The following is an 18,411-nucleotide window of genomic DNA, read 5'->3' on the forward strand; positions in this document are numbered from 1 at the left end:
TTTCTTGAATGGTATTTGGATTGAGAGACCGAAAAAAAAAATGTATATTTCAAACAGATGGAAAGTGAAATATAATAAAGTTATCTTACCTGCATTAATTTTCCTTCCGCTGGAGTTATTTCAGCAACACCAGCAAATACTCCTTCCAAAGTGAGATTCAGTTTTCCTGTGGGGTCCATTTTCAAGGGGATCACTCTGATAATAGCTTTCTGCTCTGTTGATCTTTCAGACTCCACTGTTGCTGCCAGTACCAGTCCCGTGCGTCCAAAGCCTGCCTGCAGGGCAGCCATCAGCAGCCAGGGCCAGAGGGCAGCCAGCTGCAGCTGGTGGCCACCACTCATGCTACCAGCTGCAGCAATGCACTTCAGCCATACATGCTGCTTCCTCTAGCTAATACCAAATGCAGGTTTCCAGATCCAGACAGACAAGAGGAAAAGACAATTTTTATGCTTCAGTTTCAGAAAGCCAAGCTGTGGTTTTGGCCTTTCCTTTCTCTAAAGTATATTTCCAAGAGCAGGTGACATTCTTATTGGGGCAGAGAAGGGAGTTTTTAGCCCACTTCTGCCGCAGGTATGCCATTTTCTCCCATTTTCATTTTGATTTAAATAAATCACCGCTTCTCTTTGGAATTTCCAACTATGCTTGAGGCTGAATGTCACATTGTGAATTTTAATTATGTCAGGTCACTTGGTGTTGGTCTTCCATATGCATCAAGTTGCTGAGCCACTGAACCCAATGTTCATGAACAAAACAAGGCAAAGTAAATCGCTAAGGCCATGCATCCAAGCTGGGAGTGAAGAATCCAAGCCCAGAAAGTGAAGAGGTGGCCCTTTTTAAGCCACAAAGTTTGCCAATGGTAAATGACTAAAGATCAAGGAGAATTTATTTGAATGGGGAGAAGAGAGGAAACAATGTTAAACAAAATTTCAGGCCACACCTTGAGGGATGTCCAAAGATGCTACAACAGGTATTCAGAACAGTTTCCACATTAAACTATATTTCAGCATAGCCAAAGTTATAGGCCCATTGAATTTATATGCTTTTCATGAACTTGAACATAAAGTATTTTGTGTTCTACCAAAATCTGCCTATAAGTTAGATGTCTAATTTATTTGTCTTTACATTTACAGGATAATCCTAAGTATTACAACTTTTCCAACATTAATAATTAGAGGAACATTTGAAAAGGTTAGCTCTGTAATTATTTTTTCCAGTTAAAATTCATATCTCTATCTCCATTTTCTTTCTCTCTTAGGGAGTCCAGCTTTAATTCTCCAGCTTGATAATGTCAAGCACTTTGATTTCCCATGAGATGCTGTTGGAAACTAATTTCCAGATTTTATAATCTGTAATTTTCTAGGGTCATAAGAAAAACAAAAGACTATTTCTAACACGTTTTCAAATTCCTTGAGGGGGTGGGGAATAAAAGATAGGGGGAGTGATTAATCTCAGTCTCTGAGTCAAATACTCTGAAAAAGCAAAATTAAGCCCGAGTAGATCTGGGCTATTCCTAGGCACATTTGAGAATTTGGGTCTTTGTGTTAAGATTTTAAAATATGCACCACTAAGTAAATATAAGTGCACTTTCTCCACAAAGCCCAGTGTGTTCAGAGATCAAGTTAAAAAATCTTACAAAGTCTCCAGAATAAGAGCTGAAAAGGCAAGCAACTGAACATGAACCTGTTATATAGATCCTTTTCTTTTGCTGAGGCAGAGAAAAAAGAAAAAAGAATTTCAAAATAAATCTGCAAACCTGTTGTGCTGTCGGGCCCACTGGAATCCACGGGGGTGAGACAAGTTCAATTATGCTTTTACAGATCCTGCTCAAAAAAAGTTTTAACTGCTTAACCAAGTACAGCTCATTCTTCCACCTTCTTACTCTGCAACCAAACCAAGTGCCCCACACTGCAGGTAGGTGCCGAGAAATTCCACAGCCTGAAAAAATAATCCATGCAGGTCAAAGGAAGAAACTTATTCCAGGATGAGAGCTAGTGTCCCCAAGAACTCTAAAAACAAATTCATAAGGGATCCAAAATCATTTTTGAAATCTCCTCTCTAACAAAAGTTCTTTTTCTCCCCAAACAGCACATTAAGTGATCAAATCTTGAAAGAGAAAAGAAGCAAAGTAGCAAACATATCAGCAACAATTCACTACCAGGAACACAGAAAATTCCAGAGGGAGAAGGCAGTATCTCTGAATCATTGATGGACTTGGAAAGTTCGGAAGGATTCGAGTGCTTCCCTTCAAGAAAGACATTTCTGGATCAACTCCCTAGAGGAGGAAGCCTGTGGTTTGTAATTGGTGTTCTAGCTCTGACTCCCTCCCCTGGGACTGAAATCACGCTCTCTACCTGCTGACACAAAGTGTGGGTGGAGCAGCTAGAGGCAACCACCCTCCATCCCGCCCCTCCTTCTGTCTGGCTAGGACACAGGCTTGGGTGTGCACACACATTTACCCAGACACGTTCATTCACTTTCGCTGCTCCCTCAGCTCCTCTACTCCCTCTATTGAGCCACAGCCAAACTGCATCCAGTTCAATTCTCAATACCTTTTCTGGGTTTTAGCGTCTATAAGTGGCACAAAGCTAGAACAGTGATCTTGTATTTAGTACTTAACTGATTTATCGCTCTCTTATGTCAGCTACTTGGGAAGGACTCTGTCCATTTCACACATACCTTTTCTTCAGTTCTTACTAATTTAAGTTCATTAGCTCTTTTTTAAACTGTGCTTATACGGAGCTTTCAGATCAGATTGATGTCAGAGGTCTGGAATCCAACTTTAATTTTCTTCTCACACCTTTGGGAGATAAAATAATGGATCAGACCTATGCCCTGAACATAAGACTGCAAATAAGTCTATGTCATGAATCCAAGCAAAGGGGTAAAACTATGCTTAATGAGAAGAACTTAGTAAAAAAGAAACCAAATTTTTGGCTAATTAGCATGCTCATGAACTATAATCCTTCTAGTCTCCTTGTCATTAGAAATAGTGCAAAAGTTTCAAATATATGTTTCTAAAGCTTTGACGTTTAAGTTTACCAAATTATATTTGATTGTGGCCAGAATTTTCTAACTGCTACCAGTAATCTTTCAAAATTGTACAAATGAGGCTCTGTTTGATTATCTATAAAATGGGGATAATAAAAATTGTATTGTAGGTTTTCTGTAAAGACTAAATGGCCTAATGCTTATGAAAGCAAAAAGTACGAGTAACCTATTTACCTTGAACTTTTTTTTTTCTATAGAAGGCTCATGGGGATAATTTCAGAATTTTAGACCCAATAACTAATCTAGAGCAGAAAGAAATATTCCAAAGTAAAATATTAACTTAGCACTTTCTCTCTTGGTTGTACCTGAAGAACATAATGCAAGTATAGATTTTTTTTATAGCTCCTTTCCTAAAGCTATAAAACTTGCTCTAATTCTTTCAGAGAGAATTTTTGAAAATTTGCTATGGTTTTACATTTTATTTTATATCTGCCACATAATAGTAGAGTATAAATTAAGCAAAATACACATAATTCTATTACTGACATGTGAAAAAAAAAAAGCTTGAAATTAAATAAAAAAAGTAACCTGCAAATGGATTTTGCCTTGCCTATTCCTGCTTGAAACTTGGAAAGGAATTTAGTGACCCCAAACACAATACACATAAAGAAAGAGAGTCATAGATATGGTTGTTCTTTCTTGAGGAAACTCCAAGGACCTGGAATCATGATGATGGAGCGTGAACCTGGGGACCTTGAGAGTCAGAATCAAACCAAACAGCCTTATGTAGTTTTAGTTCACTGATACACTGTTTATTTACATCACCAGAATTGAGAAGCAAGATAAATTTATTCTCCATCTTCAAAGTTTTGGAGTTATCCTTCAGGGGCTGATTAAGTTGAGCCATGACAATTCCACAGAAATACCATAAAGATACCATCGCTATGGTGATGAAACCCCCACCTCACTGACATCTACTACCTAATATCCACAGGAGACACATCATCCTTCAGGATCTACTTTCATATCTGGATCAACTAAAGTTACTGAAGACTGTTCATTCTTTTAAAAAAAGTAAAACAGGTCCAGCAATTGTCCTCATCCTTAATGGCATAGTAAAGATTCAACCTCTGCTCAAGTTCAAATGAAAAAACAAACAAAAAAAATACATTTTTTAAAAAGTCAGATTCTTTGAAAAACAGAGTACATTCTCCTTTGAAGTTTATCGTTATGGTTAATGTTCATAATGACTGAGTTTTCGATTGATCACCAATCAAAGAGTAAAAACAACCAACACAAGTCTAGTTGGAACACTCACTTTATTGTTTACTGATTGAAATTTATTGGTGCTTAAGGTGCTGAAATACTGAAGTGCTAGTCAGGAACCTTGTTCGTATGTCTCAGACTCTACTGGCTAATTCATGCAAAGATTTTATTTTATCTTTTGCCATTTTGCCCAAGTCAGTGATGATAGCTTTAGTTAATAGGTACCAGACATGTGAGTATAGCAGGAGATCCAGCTCCTTGGTCTGTTGTATTCATATATAAAAAAAGTTTGGAAAGCTGATTAAGGCATTTCACTAATTAAGCCTTAAAACCACTGAAACTAAACCTATGCCAAGGTTCCTGCTTGACACATGTTATTCAAAAGATATTATCTCTTTCAACATATACAAAGCTCAGAAAGACATATTTAAGGGAAGGAGCATCACCTTCACAGTATATCAGCTTTTCAACATGACAGAGAAATAGTAAAATTCTTTCATTTGGAAATTGGGTCTCTTCTTCATATACTCTGCCAAAAGATACAGTCTGGCCAAAAGACGTAATAGTCTTGATAATTTGCATATCTTTTAAACCCTGTTAACAAAGATGAATAAATGCCCATCACATGGACATCAACTACCCTAATCAGATGGACCAGATAGGCTGTTTTTTCAGAATTTGCTTTTATATCTAAACTGAGTTACTGTAGGTCTTTTGCAGAAATCTAGATCTCTGTTAACACTTCTAGGGCTTGACATCATTGGGATGGCACAATGCAATTTAAGAAATAGATTAAGTTTCTCCCACGATGGCTAACATAGTACTTATATCACTAAGTGCCTTTTTTTTTTAGTTAGTTTATATTCCTAGGAATTTCCTTTTGTTTCTAGGGGTGCTCACCAGGAAAACTGAGGCAGGTCCAATAAGAAAGTTCTAGTTAATTTTAAAAATTTTAAATCAGAAACTATTTTATGCTGTCATTGAATGAGCAAGTGAGGGATTAATGTAGAAATTGGACATCCAAGATACTTCTCCTAGTAAGCTGAACCCAAAAACCAGCCCCACAATCCTACTACTCAAATTTAGAACCCTACCAAGGGGATAAAATAAAAATGTTACAGTCTATCCCACTATCCAAAATTCTCTCAGAAGCTTAAACCAGATATCAACTATGAAAGCGATCAATGACATAGCTTCTGTCAAATGACTACCAATCAGTTTTTCCCGAAATTTGTACACAATATTTTATATAGATGAAGATTAATACTTACTGAATATAGAAATCTAAAATAAGAAAACACCGTGTTAAATCCCTTAATGTTTCTGTTCATACATTGTACATTTTCCCTTCAAAATAAAAACATTACACATGCATCCTTTATTTTCTATGTGGCAATATTAATAAAAATATAAAGCTATTAAAACATTTAAATCTATCAGCATTTATAAATACAATTATATTAAACAAGTTAAATATTTTCTTTAGAATATATTTAAATAAGTGACATACTAACAAAACCCTTTTTACCATTTCTGATAATATATCATTAAAATTAAAGAAAGATAAGAAAATAGAAGAATGCTCCCATTAGTATAAAAGAATTAGGGGCTGTTAAGTGTGATGGATGGTCCAAGTCCGGATGCCTTGCTCTTGAAACAGAATGCTGGGTTAGGAAGTAAGAACATTTCCTGGTTAATCACTTAGAAAATTAGCTCTTTCCCAGTGTTCTTCCCTGGAATCCCTGACCCATTTAGACCTGCGATCTTGGTGACCTCACATGTCTTTTTTTTCCTCACACAATCTTCTTTAAAAGGATCACACTGTGTGACTTGAAACAGATAGACTGAACTCCCCACTGGAGTTGTGCTGACTAGTTTCACAGTGGCAAGAGGTTAGAGCAGCATACACAAATTGTTCTCCCGTACCATAGATGCAGCAGTTTTAAGATGTTTCTTGACTATAACAGAAGGCCAGGACTTTTCATTTGAAAGGGATCTGGGCAGCAAAAAAACATGGCTGCTAGATGTTTAGTAGTTGTCAAGGTAAATAATCTGAACCAAATAGCTGCAGTAAATACCAAATTCCCAATTCTCAATGAACAAAATTCTTAATTAACAAAACGAACAATACTTTTTCTCCTTAACACAACTGAAAAAATCCCAACGGTGTGTCATGTGCAAGGCTAGTCAGCCTCCAGCTACAGCTAGTGCACAATGTCACAGCTGTCATCCATTCCTCACTCTTTTAATTCTTCCTCCTTCGGGAAGTGTTCCTGCTTGCAGGCCACATCCACCAACAGATGAAGATCTAGAAAGAAAGGAGAATTGTTTACTCACTCTTAGCCTCCCAAATATAAAGTACCATAGACTAGTTATCAGATAAAGAGAAAAACTTTTCTATGATTGGCTCTAAAATAATATTTTCTCATCCCCAGACTCTCAACTTTAGGACATTTCTGTAACTAAAGCATACAAATGGAGCCCGTTGCTAATCCAAGGGGACTAACAAAGTTTAAAGTTTCTCTCCTTTTAATGGTATGACCAAGGCTCTTTTCATTTCAATTGCCTTTTTTTTTTTTTTGGCATGGGTAGGCACTGGGAATCAAACTCAGGACTCCGGCATGGCAGGCGAGAACTCTGCCCCTGAGCCACAATTGCATCACCCTTTTTATAAGTGAAAAAGAGGAAGGATAAGGGTCAAAGGGATCAAAGTGAAATATACACTCACAATAAAAATTCATTTCCTTCTTAGTATAAAGATATGGGTGGTGTGGTAGTTAGGTTCAGGTGTTGGTAGTTGGCCAGGTGAAGGTGCCTAGTTCTGTTGCTGTGGAAATGAACCACTGGTACGTGAACCTCATCTATTGCTCATTACATCTGCAGTCAGCTAGGAGGTGTGCCTGCTGCAACGAATGATGTTTGATTTAACTGACTGGATGCTTAAATGAGAGAGCTCAGTGTAGCACAGCCTAAGCAGCACAGCATACCTCATCTCAGCACTCGCAGCTCAGCCTAGGCCTTTGGAGATGCAGAAAGGAATCACCCTGGGGAAAGTTGTTGGAACCCAGAGTCCTGGAAAGAAGGCCAGCACAGATGGCTCTGTGCTTTTTCATGTAAGAAAGAACCTCATTTGAAAGTTAGCTGCCTTTCCTCTGAAGAACTACATATTTTTAACTAAATAAATCCCCTTTTATTAAAAGCCAATCCATCTCTGGTGTGTTGCATTCTAGCAGCTAGAAAACTAGAACAGGTGGGTTGTAGGAATACAAAAAGGTGATACGTAGTGAAAACCAACATTAAAATAAAAATAAAATTAAAATTAAAAATCACTACTTCGATTGTCTCCATAAAATTTCCACTTATTGACTAACATAGCTGAACTCTTCAGAAAACACCTATCTGAATAGTCTGTTTTTTTTAAAAAAAGGAAGCATAACCTTCAGAGAGGTCAATAGATAAAGACTGGTTCATTAAGAAAGAAATAAAAAGCTCTTTCGGCCGTAGCGCCATCTTGCTAGAAACCTCCACGCCATGAACGCCAAGTGGAGGAAGAAGTGAATGCTGAGGCTGAAGCGCAAAAGAAGAAAGATGAGGCAGAGGTCCGAGTAAACCATTAGTGTGTGCACCCATGGAGACCAGGGGAGCAGAAATAATGGAATGCCGGAGGCCGGGGATGCTGATATAAATTGTTGACTGCAGGTTACTGTCTTGATTCTCTCAATGGATCTAGAACTTGCAATATTGTATGACTCTCTGAAGACCTCTGAAAGACCTTGTTTGTACCAAAACAGCCCCTTTTGGTCCTTTGCCCTGGAGCTGTGACGTTCTGGACTAGTTCTGTTCTCAGTGGTAACCCAGTGTAACACGTGTGTAATAAACCATCTCTTCCATCTTAAAGAAAAAAAGAAAGACATAAAAAAGTGAACTCTCAGTTCAAGTACTAGTTCTGTAATATAATAAAAGGCTAAGACCATGTACAGAAGTGAAACTAAATGGCCTGGACAAGAAAGCATTCAATAAAATGGAATTCCATTACTACCTTTGAGAAAATATAGAAAGCATCTGGAATGGTTCCTAAATTCCATAAATGATAGATCAATCACCAGGGGAATGTGCTCACTCATATGGATAAACTACAACCTATTTATAAAGAACAAGTAGTTAATCCAGAAGAGCATCTTGCAGGGGAAGAACAGACCGTCAATGAATCACTTTAATTGGCTTTAGAGTCCAAAATAATTACAGTAACAATAATGATAACAACAACATATTTATACATCTTTTTTCAAGTACTTAAAATGCATTATTATAAACACAACTAATTAATCCCAAGAAGTAAATCATTTAGAAGAACCTCTAAGCTATACAGCTAATAAGCAAAGCCTGTGGTTTCCAAAACTTGCTGCACATTAGACTCATCTGGGGAATCTTTAAAACATATTGATACCTAGAGGTCCCACCCCTAGATATTTTGACTTTATTCGTATGGAGTGCAACTGAGCATTAAGGATTTTTAAAAGCTGGCCAAAAGATACAGAAGAACTAACACCTAATTAAGACTCTTCTCTAGACTCTTCAGCTCCATATGAGAGCAAAAAAGATAACTTATATGAAAATAGAAAATACTAAAATAAATGTTTGGAATAATAACAGACCCCTTTATAATAGTACTCTGAAAACAGAGTAGGAATTCTTAATAATGACAAAGGTAAAGATTATTAACTATTAAGGCAACTACAAATCTTACAGGGAGGTAGGTAGACTGGAGAACAGCAACAAACCCTTTTAACCTTGATGACTGAGTTTAAAAATGACATTTGGCACACAGTTTCTAATAACAAGAATCTAAACATAATGAATTTTATTAAAATGAGCTTCCTTTATTATCAAAACTGCCAACCAGAGCATTTGAAAGTGCTGAGACCAATATAAATACAAAAAGACATTGACTAATCTGGTGCTACAAGAGGTTTGTATGACTTCACACAGAAAGGAAAGTTGCACACTCATCAGAAAAGGTAAGTATGTTGGAATCACAGCACTTGAGTTGGTTTGAGAGATAAAAGGCCTTGAGGGACAAGAACATTGCATCTACTTGTTTGGGAATGTTAATTTCTACTGAGAGTACCCTAGAGGGTTTTGGGGCTATTACCTTAATGAAATCACATTCATAATCCAATAGCTACAAAATGAGCAGTCCTTTCTTTGGAAATGAATTGAACTTTGTTGTTAAACATAAATTTCCCTTTAATTGTAAAACTAAACATCCTATCAGAACATAACACAGAGTAGCTTCCACAATGAAATTAAAAAAAAAAACTCAAAATGACAGCAAGAATAACTTTCCTCTACCAAACACACAAACTGTATTTGTGCATGAACACACACATTACAATCCATAGAACAATATGGTCTGGAAAAACACATCTTAGTAGTGATTACATTTTAGGAAAGCAGAGGATTGAAGGAAGTGGAAAGGAGTTTTCAAATACTGCTTTAAAATCTTCTTTCAAACATAGTACAGAAGGTAATGTAATAAGCACTCATGTACATGTCACTCATTTAACAGTTGCTAGTGTTTTGTGGTATTCGCTTTCGATCTTTATTTTAAAAGAAATAAAACATTACAGATTTTTAAAAAGGGGGGAAGCAGGAAATAGCTATAAAAATAAAATTTATACCTAAGCACATCTCAGTTTTCAGTGTTGGAGCATGATTATTAAGATACGGGGCGGTATTTTGTAGGAGATATATGACTCTTGTTTCCAGCAGAAGAGAACTGCAGAGGACAGGATTTGTGTAACCCCATTGAGTTAGCACAGCACCAAGCTCATAAGCAAATTGTTTAATACATTCTTGTTAAAAGAAACCTGTGGGGTGGTTTGACTCTAAAATGCGCAAATCTTACCTTTTGGTGGTTAATTAAAAGACTGATTTTTTCCAAGGATTTTTTATGAAGTATATCAGTAAGGTAAGAGTGTATCTGATGGGAAAAAAAAGTCATTCATCCACTCATTCATTCAACAAACACTGAGTACTACAGGTGTTACAGCAATAAACACAATAAAATCCTTGCCTTCATAGAACTAACCCTCCAGAAGGGGAGGAAAAACAATAAATAGAAAATGTCAAGTTGGGACAAGCACAGCAGAAGAAAAACAAAGGATAGGGAATAGAAATTGAAGGAGGGCAGGACATGGGGAATTAGGGAGGTATTTCAGATAGTATGGTCAGGAAGGACTATGATGGACTGGCATTTGAACAGAGAACTGAATGAAATGAAGGAGCAAGCCATGGAAATATCTGGGTGAAGAATATTTCAGGCAGAGAGAATAGGAAGTGTGAAGGCAGGAATATGCGTGTGTTAAAAAAGTAATGAAGAGGCAATTGTGGTTGAAATAGATGAAAGAAAGAGATGGAGGGTGGTAGGATAAGGTCAGAATAGTTGCCAGGGACCAAATTAGTCAGCATTTTGAAGACCACAGAAAGGATTTTTAGATTTATTCTAAATGTAATGGAAAAACCATCGGAGAAATTTAAACAGGTTATTTTGATGTAAAAAAGGATTACTCTAATTGCTGTATAAAGAAACTTCATGAATTGTGTTTCTGCCTACATTCTAATTATAAAAGCTAACTTTTTAGCAGAGGTTCTAGTTCAATCATAAGTCATTTTCCCCTCCTCTAATAAAATTAAAATGATTAGATGTCACAATAATGCCAACATTTCACAACTCTTATGTTTCATACCAGGAAGCCAAGGTCAATTAAGACTCATTTATCGACACTACTGACCAAAGCATAAGGCTTTACTTCGAAAAAAAAACTAACAGGAAGAGTTAATAAAGATAATTAATGTCCTAATTGTTTTATCAGTTACACATATAACCATAATATGTGGAGAAAGAGAGGAAATTATTATTTTAACAGCAGGTACCAGAGTTCCTCTTAGGGAGGTGATTTGTCTTTGTTGAGGAATAAACCTTGATAAATTGCTCTGGGTGGGGAAGATGAAGTCTCAAGGACACCAGGAAATTAAAGGATACCTAACCTAAGACACAGGAACTCAGGGCCTCAGAAAAGAGCAGATGAAAAGAGATCAGAGAAGTGAAAGTATGGTTCTGTACAGTATAAGGAAAGAAGAGAACACGGCAGGAGGCGGTATTGACAAGTGACAGAATAAGGTGAGAAAGTGGTAAAGTGACAGAAGGGCTTTTAAGAAGAGAGATTGCTAATGGTCTATTTAAAATTATTCTCAGTATTTTAAATGCAACTCCTTTATTCTTTCTTCAGAAAAGTGTGCTAACTGTACAAATATCTATTGTAAATTGGGGAGGGGGTGGAGAAGAATCAAAGAAAAGGGGCTAAGTTCTACATCTGGTTTGGTATGGAACAGAGAGAATACCTCTGAGCGGTAAAATATGGATGAATCTGAAATTAAGCAGAAACAGGAACTGAAAATTAAAAGCCACTGTGAAACCCAGAAATTCTCAAAAATTTTGGAAAGGCATTATTTGATGTGGGATAAGGTTAGTTTGATTGATTCATATCTAAAACTCAAAATCAGATTAGTATCTGGAATATAAATATTTTAAAAATACATTCTATAAATTGTTGTTTCTTATTATTTTGAGGCTTTTATATATCACACTAGAAACACTTTAAAATATTTAAACTATTTTTAGTTTTCTTATGGATTTTTTTTCAATTTTAAAACATAGAACAATACAAAAAGAGGATGACAATTATCCCATAATCACACACACACACACAAATTAAGAAGAAATATCCCTACCCCGCCAATTCTATCTTCCCAGAAGTAACCACCATTACATGAATCAGTTTTATCATATTCTTTTGGATGTTTTTCTATAATTATGCAGCATATACTTCTCTCTCTCTTTCTTTCTAAAAAAGGAGGTGTGCTAGACATATTGTGCTGCAACTTGTTTCATCACATAACATATTATGAATGCTTACCACCCTTCTAGTTCAGAAAATATCAAGTTACTTTGATTTCTTAAATAGTTATACAGTATACCATTGCATGGATTTATCACAATTTATCTAAATTCCTGCTGTCAGGCATTTATACATTTTCTAAATTTTTCCTATTATAAATAATTCTATAGTGAACAAATTTCTAAGTGTCTATGGGAATATGCCTATTTCTGTAGGGGGATTCCTAGAGGTGGAACTGCTGAGTCAAAGGGCATGAACATTTTAACTACTTATAAATAATGCCAAATTGTCCTCTAAAGACTATGTAAATTTACATTCTAATTACAGTATATAGGAGGCTCTTTTTTTTCCCACATCTTTATCAAACCTGGATATTACCAATAATTTAAGTTTTGCTGATCAGAATGGTAAAGAAACTTCTCGTTAATTTAATTTGCCTTTCTGTGATTACGGGAAGAATTGAACATATTTTTATCGGCAACTCATTATTTGTATTTCTGAACTGCACATTCATATAATTGTATTCATTGTTGTCTTTTTCTTATTTATTTGCAAGAGTTTTATGTATTATGAATACAACGCATTATATGTCGTGTTTTAAATATTTTCTCTTAGTCCACATGACGGAGACTCCTAATATTCTTTCTTTATATAATGGTGTTCTAGTTTTCTTGCTGCCAGAATGCAATATACCAGAAATGGAATGGCTTCTAAAAAGGGGAATTTAATAGGTTGCTAGCATACAGTTCTAGGGCTGAGAAAATGTCCCAGTTAAAGCAAGTTTATAGAAATGTCCAATCTAAGACATCCAGGGAAGATACCTTGATTCAAGAAGGCCGATAAAGTTCAGGGTTTCTCTCTCAAGTGAGAACGCACATGGCGAACACAGTCAGAGTTCCTCTCTCATTCAGAAAGCCACATGGCAAACACAGCGTCATCTGCTAGCTTCTTCTCCTGGCTTCCTGTTTCATGAAGCTCCCCGGAAGGCGTTTTCCTTCTTCATCTCCAAAGGTCGCTGGCTGGTGGACTCTGCTTCTCGTGGATATGTCATTCTGCTCTGCTCTCTCTGAATCTCTTTCATTCTCCAAGATGGCTCCTCTTTTATAGGACTCCAGAAACTTACCAAGACTCACCCAAATGGGTGGAGACATATCGCCACCTAATCCAGTTTAACAACCACTCTTGATTAGATCACATCTCCAAGGAGATGATCTAATTACAGATTCAAACATACAGTATTGAATAGGGATTATTCTGCCTTTACGAAATGGGATTTAGATTAAAACATGGCCTTTCAAGGGGACACAGGTCCTTTCAAACCAGCACAAATGGTATTATTGCAAATAGACAAAAGGCACCAGCTACAGACTACATTTTCTAGCTCTCCTTAATCACACAAAGCTGAGAGCTAGCAGAGAGGGGTGAAGTTGCCACATCAGTTCTGGATAGCTTACACTCAGACTTTAAAAGAGGAAAAAATAAACTATCCTGTTTAAGCTACTGTTTATTGCTTTGTTTTGTTATAGTAGCCTAATCTATATCCTAATATGGAATTTTGAATCTAGAAGCAAGGTACTGCTGTAACAAACTAAAATTTGTGGTATTGGCTTGGCAGTCAAGCCGCAGGTGGTTTGGACACAGATACAGCAGACTAGAATATCAGTGATCTTCGTTATCCATGTGAAAACATTTGATGAAATTGTTGCCTATGATACCCTGGAAGGCAGACCACATGCCACGTAAGTACGTAACCATAGGGGAAAAGGTCAACAAAATTCACAATGTGTTGGCTGTTTCTTGACACTTTCAGCAAAATCGTATGAGGAGAAATGACAGAAGCCTCAGAGCCGACAGAGACACTAGGTGTAGATGCTTGGAGAACAGTTGTTTCAGAAAACAGAGACACAGATATTTGGAGATGCTTGGGGCCCAGCAGACATCACCATGATATGTTAACAAGCTAGAACCTGGAGAAAGCCAAGGGAAGCCAAGAGATGAAAGCCAGCCCCAGAGAAGCAGAGTGAGGAACCCCCACAGGAACAGAGGCTGAAAGCAACAGAACCCAGGAACAAGGGACCAGGAGATGCCAGCCATGTGATTTCCCACTGAGAGAGGTGTTCCTGACCTATCAGCCTTTCTTGAGTGAAGGTAACCTATTGTTGGTGCCTTAATTTGGACATATTCACTCCCTGAGAACTATAAATTTGTCCCTTTTAAAAAACAAACAAACAAACAAAAACCCTAAGAGAAGAGATGAACTCAGGCTAGAAGTAGAAGAAACAGAGATAGAAGGGGATATAGCTCTAAGAGTTTTCTTTGCCTGTGGGTGACAACCTAAATTGACTAGAATGTGCACCCAACTGCTTCAATACCCCAACTTGAAGCAGTAATAAGAAGTGCCCCTAAAAAGGGCCCCAAGCTCTTCTCAAGCACCTCTTTTAAGAATCTCTGGTAGACAATGGGAGACAGCTCGGTGACAAAAATCACTCTTTCAGATGATCTCAATATAGATGCCATTAGGTGGAGGGGAAGGGATGGCCAAAGCATAGACAATAAATCAAATAACAGACTTTTCAGGCTTAAAAATGATCTAAATGAGATCTTTAGCTTTTGCAACTCACATTTGGAAAGACCAGACAATCCAGAAGCCTACTAAGTTTTTTTTTTTTTAAAGAATTGAATTGCCAGAGAAATAACAAGCCTGACCTGCTAAGATGTCTGATTTTTCAGCCGCTGAAGTATTCCCTAGGCCCCTTAGATCTATTCTCACAGGAATGGGCAACAAAAAATGTAGCACCAAAGAAATGCATCCTCTCCAAGGCCCACTTCAGATAAAGCTAAGAAGGATAAAAGACAAGCAAGACTCTTTCAAAGGGGAAAACCAGAGGCGATAGGTAACAACTGACAAGAAAAATACTCTTTGAGAGTTAAAGCAAGGTTTCACAAATGTGCTAAGGATAAGTAAGGAACTTATCCTACTACCAAGGCAGAAAATCTTTGTCGTTTCTGTCCAGCAGGATTTGCTAAAAGCTATGAATCAATACTTCTGTGTGCTTCCTAATTTTCTCTTTTCTGAGTGAAAAACTTAAGTATTCTATTTCTATCCTAATACTCTAAATTGGGTATTTGTGAGCAAAGGGGGAAGGATACTTCTTTTTTAATTTTATAAGTCATCAAAGAGGAGTCACCTAAAAGAACAGGGTTTCACTGTAGGGCTGTGTTCCAATAGCCATGTTTCTTGAAAATGATTGTATAATGATATAGCTTTTGCAATGTGACTGTGTGATTGTGAAAACCTTGTGTCTGATGCTCCTTTTATCTAGATTATGGACAGATGTGTAGAAAATATGGATACAAAATAAACAATGAGGGAACAAATATTAAAATAAATTGAGTAGACTGAATTACTAGTAGTCAATGAGAGGGAGGAGTAAGGGATTGGCATGTATGAGTTTCTTTATTTCTTTTGCTGGAGAGATGCAAATGTTCAAAAAATGATCATGGTGATAAATACACAACTATGTGATGATATTATGAGCCACTGATTATACACCATGTACAGAATGTTTTTATGTTTGTTGCATACAATAAAAATATGAGAAAAATTAATAAGTATATTTGAATTCAACCAAAAAAAAAAAGAACAGGATATCAAATTACTTAGAGATCTGGACTTTAAGCAGGATGTAGTAGTTAGAAATTGTCTCTGGCACTGTCTTTCTTGGGGAGCATATGAGTATGTCTAAGAAGGGAATGCTCTGATATTTGGGTAGACAAAACAGTAAATTGTGACAGAGTCTGTCCCCCAAAAGCCATTCATTTCTTCTTCTTGGTAGAATTCTTAGCTGGGTACCTGGTCATGCAGCTAAAGATTATTTTTCCCAGATTATTCTGCAATTATGTGTGGTTATAATAAAACTACCAAAGGGATATGAGTATATATAATGTATGCATCTTCGAGAGGTGCTCCTGAAAGCACCCAAATTAAGTTCAATGACTTGAAATGCCACTTTCATTATACAGTAAAATCCTAAATGTGCTTAGATCTGTTTTATGTTTTATGACTGTTGGATTTGTCAAGTGCTTTTTCTGCATCTATTGAAATGTGGCAAAGAACATTTGTTCTAGTTTGCTAGCTGCTGGAATGCAATATACCAGAAATGGAATGGCTTTTAAAAAGGGGAATTTAATGAGTTGCTAGTTTACAGTTCTAAGGCCTAGAAAATGTCCCGATTAAAACAAGTCTAAAGAAATGTCCAATCAAAGGCATCTAGGGAAAGATACCTTGGTTCAAGAAGGCCGATGAAGTTCAGGGTTTCTCTCTCAAGTGAGAAGGCACGTGGCGAACACAATCAGGGCTTCTCTCTCATCTGGAAGGGCACATGGCGAACACGGCGTCATCTGCTAGCTTTCTCTCCTGGCTTCCTATTTCATGAAGCTCCCTGGGAGGCATCTTCCTTCTTCATCTCCAAAGATTGCTGGCTGATGGACTCTCTGCTTTGTAGTGTCACTCTCTCTGAATCTCTTTGAATCTCTCATTCTCCAAAATGTTTCCTCTTTTATAGGACTTCAGAAACTAATCAAGACCCACTCAAATGGGTGGAAACATGTCATCCCCTAATCCAGTTTAACAACCATTTTAACTAAATCACATCAACCAGGGAGATGATCTCACTACAGTTTCAAACATACAGTTTTGAATAGAGATTATTCTACCTTTATGAAACGGGATTTATATTAAAACATGGCTTTTCTTAGGGGGCATGCTTCCTTTCAAACCAGCACAACATTGTTTAACATTAAAAAATCAACCAAATCTTCCACTCCTGAGACAAGCTCTACTTGGTTATGAATATGATTTTTAAAAAAATTGTTGAATTCAATTTGGTAAAATTTTATGGATTTTGTATCTATATTCATGAGGATTATTGGTATATAACTTTCTCTTATTAAGAAGTTTTGGTGTTGTAGTTATGCTGGCCTCATAAAATTAGATGGGTAGTGTTCTGTTTTGCTAGCTGTTGGAATGCGATACACCAGAAACAGAACGGCTTTTTTCTATTACTATTATTTTTCTTTCTTCTTCTTTTTTTATTAAAAGCTTTTAAAAGGGGGAATTTATTAAGTTGCAAGTCCACAATTCTAAGGCCGTGAAAATGTCTCAACTAAAGCAAGGCTATACAAATGTCCAATCTAAGGTATCCAGGGAAAGATACTTTGGTTCAAGAAGGCCAATGATGTTCAGGTTTTCTTTCTCAACTGGAAAGGCACATGGTGAACATGATGTCTGTTAGCTTTCTCTCCCAGCTTCCTGTTTAATTAAGCTTCCCCAGGGATATTTTCCTTCTTCATCTCCAAAGTCTCTGGCTACATGGGCTCTGTAGCTCTTTCCAAAATGGTTCCCTCTTAAAGGGTACTCCAGTAAGCAACCCCACACACCTCCATGGAAATCATCTAATCAAAAGTTACCACACAGGAAAGACATTCCTGCTCACAGATAAGAAGGCCAAATATAGTTAAGATGTCAATCCTACCCAAATTGATCTACAGATTTAACACACTAGCAATCAAAATTCCAACAACCTACAAAATATAAATTCTGTACCAAATAAACATTTTTTCTTTAGTCTCACACATACGGTGACATTTTAAAATATTAATTACCATCTATTTTCAGCACCATGCAATAATGACATTCCTTTATTCTTCCTCATGCAAAAACATTTTTAAAATTTGTACATTTAGTCACTATTATTATACACTGTAGGCATTCCTAGATTATACCATTAGTCTCTAGTATCTTAGAGCAGCTAAAAGTAAAAACCTAAAATTGTGGAACTGTAACCCATGGCAAACTCTGAAATATGTCCTACAATTAATTATGGTGCTGTGCTTTGAAATTAATTGCTTTTTTGTCTATATGTTATTTTTCACAAAAAAAGAAAAAAAGTCAATTGTGATGATAAAAAAATATTTATGCCTTCTAGCCTCCTATATTGTGGAGTAGCTAGAAGGAAAAATCTTAGAGGATCGTATGGTAGCCCATGACAAACTCTGGGATCTGTCCTGTAACTACTTGTTGAAGAGTGCCTTGAAAACTATTGCTTTTTTCTTTCTTTGCTTTATATATATGTTATATTATACAATAAGAAAAGTTAAAAAAAAAAGTTACCATCCACAATTGGGTGGGTCACAT

At 36.6% G+C, this 18,411-nt stretch overlaps 2 protein-coding genes across 5 annotated transcripts in view; both read right to left on the reverse strand.

Annotated features, from left to right (window-relative positions):
- The window catches only part of RNF43 (ring finger protein 43), a 54,770-nt gene extending 54,429 nt beyond the window's left edge, over positions 1-341 (reverse strand). Inside the window, exon 1 of one of the 3 annotated variants that reach the window (XM_077164916.1) lies at positions 90-341. In XM_077164916.1, the coding sequence (XP_077021031.1) occupies positions 90-341 (252 nt within the window). The remainder of the gene's footprint in view (positions 1-89) is intronic. The other 2 variants (XM_077164917.1, XM_077164918.1) reach the window with 2 other exon arrangements.
- A 2,267-nt stretch (positions 342-2,608) lies between these two features.
- Positions 2,609-18,411, reverse strand: part of HSF5 (heat shock transcription factor 5) — a 45,228-nt gene continuing 29,425 nt past the window's right edge. The window contains exon 6 of one of the 2 annotated variants that reach the window (XM_077164919.1): positions 2,609-2,797. In XM_077164919.1, the coding sequence (XP_077021034.1) occupies positions 2,748-2,797 (50 nt within the window). In that variant the 3' untranslated portion in view covers positions 2,609-2,747. Of the gene's footprint in view, positions 2,798-4,290; positions 6,563-18,411 lie in introns of those variants that run through there. The other variant, XM_077164920.1, reaches the window with a different exon arrangement.

Source organism: Tamandua tetradactyla, chromosome 6, assembly GCF_023851605.1.
Source record: "Tamandua tetradactyla isolate mTamTet1 chromosome 6, mTamTet1.pri, whole genome shotgun sequence".
Classification (NCBI taxonomy): domain Eukaryota; kingdom Metazoa; phylum Chordata; class Mammalia; order Pilosa; family Myrmecophagidae; genus Tamandua; species Tamandua tetradactyla.